At 41.1% G+C, this 6498-nt stretch overlaps 1 protein-coding gene across 3 annotated transcripts in view; it reads right to left on the bottom strand.

Annotated features, from left to right (window-relative positions):
• togaram1 (TOG array regulator of axonemal microtubules 1) overlaps positions 1-6498 on the bottom strand; it is a 15184-nt gene that overhangs the window by 1253 nt on the left and 7433 nt on the right. For 2 of the 3 annotated variants that reach the window (XM_032500284.1, XM_032500286.1), the window contains exons 10-22: positions 5913-5978; positions 5416-5579; positions 5145-5316; positions 4576-4812; positions 4076-4199; positions 3644-3749; positions 3168-3403; positions 2863-3021; positions 1190-1316; positions 1000-1115; positions 676-862; positions 297-516; positions 78-164 (exon numbers count right to left, since the gene is read on the bottom strand). In XM_032500284.1, the coding sequence (XP_032356175.1) occupies positions 78-164; positions 297-516; positions 676-862; positions 1000-1115; positions 1190-1316; positions 2863-3021; positions 3168-3403; positions 3644-3749; positions 4076-4199; positions 4576-4812; positions 5145-5316; positions 5416-5579; positions 5913-5978 (2001 nt within the window). The remainder of the gene's footprint in view (positions 1-77; positions 165-296; positions 517-675; positions 863-999; positions 1116-1189; positions 1317-2862; positions 3022-3167; positions 3404-3643; positions 3750-4075; positions 4200-4575; positions 4813-5144; positions 5317-5415; positions 5580-5912; positions 5979-6498) is intronic. The other variant, XM_032500285.1, reaches the window with a different exon arrangement.

The raw sequence follows: 6498 nt of genomic DNA, 5'->3' as shown, positions 1-6498 counted from the left end.
GGAGAAAGCGGTGGTCAGACTTACGCACAAATTTGAGAGCCAAGATGAAACAGTGGTCAGATTTACTACCTACATACCTGCAACCTTTTCAATAAGATCCACCTTTGCTTTGCCGTTTAAAAACTGAGCCTTGGTGCAGAAAGGCTGAAGAAGAAGTATGTTATCTGTCATTGAAACAAAGAAAATCACAAGGTCAAATGAAGACAATTCTCCAGTTAGACCGATCTGTTTTTTGACTGCTTCATTGACTCCAATTTAACCTCTACCAGAAATAATTGAATGCTCAAAATGAGTACCAAGATTTAAGATAAGTGCATTGATCGCTCCAATAGCAGCAGAGTAGATGGCGTTGTTCTTGGAGTTGAGGTGATTGTCCACGATTGCTGGGACTAGGAGATTGACTACTTGGGACAGGTTGTCCTTCAACAAGAGGATGATTTTCTGAAGAGACTCAAGAGCATACAGGTTGACTTTACTGTTGGACTCCTGCAGTCTGGCCTTGAAGGCATCAAACACCTGAAAGACGGGAACCCAGAGGGCGAAAAACAACGGGTGAAAGACGGACATTTTAGTGATGTTTTATTAATGAAACAGCATTAGGTTATTGTGAACCATGACCAAGCATGTGACAAACAAATATGATAGGATTTAGAGAAAAGAAAAGCTAGTACTAACCGGGAATATATTATTGATGACCATATTGGGGTTGTGCTGGCAGTCAGCTTCGAGCTGGTCAATTCCCTTGATCCTCTCTCTGAAGTCCTTTGAACTCAGCAGACCTGAGATATGTTGGATGTATTCGGTCTTGTCTGCAATACTCTGTGTCTGAGATCTACAGCTGTGGCTATGGCTATTAGACTCCCTGTAGGTGATACAAAATACATCAAACGGTTAAAACCTGTGATTAAGTATGAATACTTTCTATATTCATTATACAGTTTGTGTTTAGCTACACCTCTGCTCAAAAGGCTCAATTTCATGTTTGATATTCACACCCACCTGTTGGTTTGGTTGAGTGGTTCTCTGGTGAGAGATGAGGCGCGGACTGTACCACTGCCTGGGAGGGAGCGTCTACCCCTGGCTGACTGGGTGTCTTGGGACGTCTCACCAAGAGCCTAAAAAAAAGGTAAGATGACGATGTGACCAGCAAAAGCAATCTGAATAAAAACACAAACCGAAAAAAACTTACCTTTGTCTTGAGAATGAAGACAGTTTCTCTGACAGTCGGCAGGTCTTTGGTGGGAATATATTTCTCAAGGATCTTGTCAAAGTCAGGGTGGGATGACAGGGACAGCAGCATTCGACGCCCATAGTACCTGTGTGTTGAACCACTATGATAATGAGAACTCAGACACTAAGTGCAGATGTTAACCGTCTCTGTCTTGTGTAAATTCTGGCTTCTCTGCAGTGATACGATCTTTGGCCTGGAAGGTGTCCATAAATGACTAAGTAGGAAAAGCTAGCTGTTTTCTTTCAATGTTTTTAGGTTTCTATCTCAGCAATAGTAATGCATGCATCAACCAGAATGCAGGTGTATTTTATATGTTGCAATATTGGGTTGTATTAAACTGCATTATATGGAAAAAAATGTATCTAATTTTCTTTCTATTACTAAATACTAGGGGTGTGACGAGACGCTTACTCCACGAGACGAGACACATCACGAGATTGGTTTCACGAGAACGAGACGAGACGAGATTTTTTTTTAAAAATTAAAGAAATTCTCGATGAAATATATGAATGGAAAATAGTTTTTTTATTCAACTGAAAAGCACAATGACAAACAATTAGGTGCATTTTGAATCAACTATTAATGATGAATGTTATTTAACTTTTTTTTTTACTATTTTATGAATTATATGCAGTAAGGACGTGCAAACACTGCAAAATGTTTTGTATAAACTCTACCAACTGGCTCTGCCCTGTACAATTTCACACGAGAAATCTAACTCCTTTCCACAAACCGATAAAAAAATAAACAGTATAAATAAAATAAATGTGTAAATAACAGAAAAATAACACTTTAAATGGGCAACAGTAGTGTATCAATAACCAAAGTACTGCTCTCTCAAAACTACAAGTGCAAACAGAATTTTTTTTTCTTCAAGCATGAAAAAGAGAGAAACTACACAGAAAAGCTTAAGATATGGTCATGTTCTTTTTCAAGAATATAAGCATGTGGACTGTTTCTGGCAGATTTAAAAGTGGCAGGGGGATCTTCAATAGTAATTTCACGCTCCATCACGCTGAAATCACATCGCCTCACGAGACAACTTTTCACCTCGACGAGAAATCTCGTCACGTTTTAATCTCGCGAGATCTCGTAAAACGAGATCTCGTCACACCCTTACTAAATACCTAAATGGGGCAACGAAATATTACATACAATCAATCCAATCGACAACCACAACAAGAGGAAAATCCTCTCAGACAAGCTCAACAAAAACTGAACATTTTAAGTTTGGATTGCATTTTTCTGGTCACAAAGTGGATTTTAATGGAATGCGCCAACCAGTGTCCGCTATCTAACTTTCTTATATGATTGACCAAACCTTTCTAAAAAAAAAAAAATATGAAAATGTTGAAAACACACCAAATCTTGTGGACGTTTTGATATGTTCTATGTTCCCAAGATTAGATGTGTTTTATGTGTTGAAATGTGTTTATTTAATGGCCTACAATTCTCTACAAACCATGATAAGGATTGTCTGCAAATCAGCTGGTAGAATCATCCACTCTGGTTCTTTCCATTTTGCAAAACAGAAAAATGTGCACAATGCAAAATCTGGCCGTACAAACAGGAAGGAGGCCCAATTTTTAAAAATTCCAAACGCATCCGGCAACAAATACAAAGTGGCATACCTGGGTTCCTGTGAGGAGTCCTGTGCGAGTCTGGCGACTGCAGGTAAGATTCTGTCTGTGAGATCTTTACCTCCAGATAGAAGACGGGCCGCACCAACCTTCTCGACCAGATTAGCTAGGTTTTGAGCGGTGCATTTTCTTACCACTGCGTTGAGGTGACTATCAGAAGAAGAGGAACCAATTCAGCAATCAAAGATTAAAATGATTTGGTGTTATAAATAAGGCAAAGGTACAAAACAAAAATTCAAAATTGTATATGTGGTGAAACAGCACCTTGCTGTGTGTATGTAGAGATACATACTGACCTGAGTCCCCCAGAGAGTAAAGCATTGATGCTACGAGTTGGTGTGCAATGCTGCACCATGCATCCCAGTGCTGCATCCACATCCTGCCTAATGAAGGCGTTACTCTCCGCGGCCTTCAGCAGTAAAGCTTTAACTGTCCCATCCAGCTCCTGGTCCATTGCCTTCTGCAGGTGGGTGAACAAGTCGCCCAGCGTACATACGGCAACCCTGGAGACACTTGACCGCAGGTTCTTTACCTGAATGTGATGGACATTATTAGTACTGGGGAAAATGGGTCATTCGAGCATTCCTTGCAGTAAGTCAGTCAAGGCTGAGAATACGAAAACTGCAAATTACTAAGACACTGAGAAATTATCTGCTAAATCAGATTGCAATATATAAATATGAGGAGCAAAGCAGTTCAAGTTCAGATGGAATGAAGAGACAAAATGAAAACGTAAATTGATGTGGGAGTATTATACAACAGGTTATACTACCTCTTGAATGAGGGCCAGGCAGACATCATGAAGCCTGGCCTGGAGTGTGTCTGAGTGGTAGTGAGCCAGACTGCGCAGGATCGTCAGACCCTCGATCTTCTTCTCCCTGAAGTAAAAAAAACAAACAGTTTGTAGACATTTGTTGTAGATTCTTTTGACAAAATTTAAAGACAGTTCAGTGGCTGCTTATTCACAAAAGGTTTTCATTACAGTAATTGTAAAGCTCAGGTTTTTCTTACCCCACAATGTTTGTAATTTCATTTTTTTTTTCATCCATGTAATTTGTAAGCTAATAAAAACCATCAAATGGATTTTTCATGCTATTTTATAAATTTCTGGCCCGCTGGAGTTGAGTTATCAGAATGATGGATCAGAACTAGTCTCCTCCAAAACAGCGCAGCTGAGATACTCTAACATGCAAGTGTTTCTCACCAGTCTTCGGAGCTCAGCAGGTTAAAGCTCTGTGCCAGCGCCAGGTCAGGCTTGGAAAACTGAGACAGCTCCGGAGGCTCTGAGAGATTTTTCTTGTGACCGGTGGTACCAGGGGACAGCTCATCTAAATGGCCCGTCACACAAACACAAACACACACACCTCAATTAGTCTGAAAACAACCAGTGTGTGGGCGGTGGTGCATTAACAATAGGTTGTCAAAACAAAGCATTGTGGCACATTATCCAAAGAAAACATCTTATTCCCTCATGTTATGATGGCTCTGGCAGACTAATTAATGTTCTACCATTTTCTATGAACAAACACCTTTTGAAGCTCTGGTCTGAATTGTAAGCCGGTCAGTGTCAACCAAGAGATGATACATGGCAACATAATAAACATACACTGTGACATTTATTGCTGGTTTAAAAAAAAACAAATGATTGAGCTTGAAATTTGGTGCAGCAGATAGATGAAGTCGTTGGTTTTTAGATCCACTGACCTGAGCTGTGGGACAGCGATGGTCGGGTTCTGTTAAGGCTAGGGGCCCTCCTAAGACGGGCAATGTTTTTGGGGTTGGGGGGAACTGTGGGGGGGCTCGGCTGGTGGGGCGGAGTGAAGCACTTGATGGGGCTTTGGGGTCCTTGTGGGCTGACAGGACTGGTGGGGCTAATAGGGGACTCATCAGTGAGAAGGTCTGCTCTGGTCGAAGTAAGTGTGCTGCCATTCAGATGCAGATCTACAGGAGGAAAAAATTAATAAAAAAATCAACATTCTCTTTGTGTGAACATCAGGAGCTGCATATTTGGATGATCTTATTTATTTAAAGAGCACGAGGAAACAATAAAGTACATCACAGCAAGCTCTAATACTGAAGTGCAATATAGCAAAAAGGTGAGTTAAACATGCATCCCTTATTCTGTGCTGTGTTATTTGCTTTTTTTAATAATCAGAAAAAGTTTAACTAATTTAAACTCTGACTTAAACCCCACATTATGAAGAAATATACATTTAATAATAATAAAGAAAGAATAAAATTAGTTGGTTAAGGTTTCCAAATCTTTCTCTTGCCTTGGATGATTAATACTCTGTTCTCCTCTGTGGGTGAGTCCGACAGCATCTGTCTGACTCTGTGGCGAATTTTGTCTCGCGTGTGGTCTGCTTGACTGAGCTGTCCCTCATGCTGATCCAGACCCTGCAGCCGCATCTTATCCCGGCTAGACCTTGCATTCTTCACCCTTGCCTGCACATGCATTGGTAGAAAACACACCAGGTTGGACTTTGGTAAGTTGAAACTGTGTATGGAGTATTATAATGAACCACAAGGCAAAGTGTGACTAACCTTAACCTCATCTGGATGTGGGCTGTCATCACTGTCTAGGGGACTGGCAGCATGGCTGTAGATGCCTGCTGAATCATCAGTGGGGGGTTTGGCCACAGAATCACCCTGCTCAAGTGACGAGGCGACTCCCGGATGGCTGGAGAATACTGCGGTGCCAAACATGCCTAAGACAAAGCAGAAGAGGGATGTTTGCAGATAACTGAAATAGATTATCATACAGGTGGACATTAAACATTCTCAAATGCAAAAACAAAACAAAATCAGTGATGAGATATTTTTAAACTTAGAATTGTATGTGGAATTGAGTATGAGGATTAAGGGAAAACTTTGGCTATGCTTCTACTGTAAGTGACTCAGGCAAGGCTTTGGGAAGCATGTCACTTGCCTTTCAATCTGTTTTGAAATCACACTCAGCTAGAACATCTTGGCAACACAACAGAATACTGGACAAATGAATGGAGACTTGTCGGCCCAAGTCAAGCTCTGCAAAGACTGACCTCTTCCAACGATTCCTTGAGGCATATCCGTGGCTGGTGAGTTCCTGCTGCTGTGGCTTTGAGATCCTAAGAATCAAAGGAGTCAAATACTGATTGATTAATTTTATTATTAAAGGTGCCCATATTATGAAAAGAAAAATTCACTTTTTCTGGGATTTGGGGTGTTATTTTTGTCTGGTGCTTCCACACGCATACAAACTTGGGAGATACTGGGTTTCTGAATGTGTCCTGCCTTCAGTCTCTCGGTGAGCTGCTCAAAATTGGCAGGGCCGTCTACGTAATCGTCCAAAATATTTGGCGTGTGCTAACCACTTTAGCTAATACCAAATCCCCCAGCTGTTTCTCCAACTTTGGTCAGCACAAGGCAGGATTAGTCGAGAGACTTCTTCTAAATGAGGGCGCGCTTCCTTTGTATGGAATAACTGCAGACGAGGGACATGTAAGTAGTTCTATACAATTTCTTTTGTAGATTAGGGTGGAATTGTGTGTGTTGTAGCGGTGTTTTGCCATTGAGAACGAGGTGGCATGTCCGACTTCCAACAAAGATGGGATAGAAGTGAGATGCCTCACTCTGTAGCTAAAACAG

Source organism: Etheostoma spectabile, chromosome 20 (assembly GCF_008692095.1).
Source record: "Etheostoma spectabile isolate EspeVRDwgs_2016 chromosome 20, UIUC_Espe_1.0, whole genome shotgun sequence".
Lineage (NCBI taxonomy): Eukaryota > Metazoa > Chordata > Actinopteri > Perciformes > Percidae > Etheostoma > Etheostoma spectabile.
This window is presented reverse-complemented; position numbering and strand designations above follow the sequence as displayed.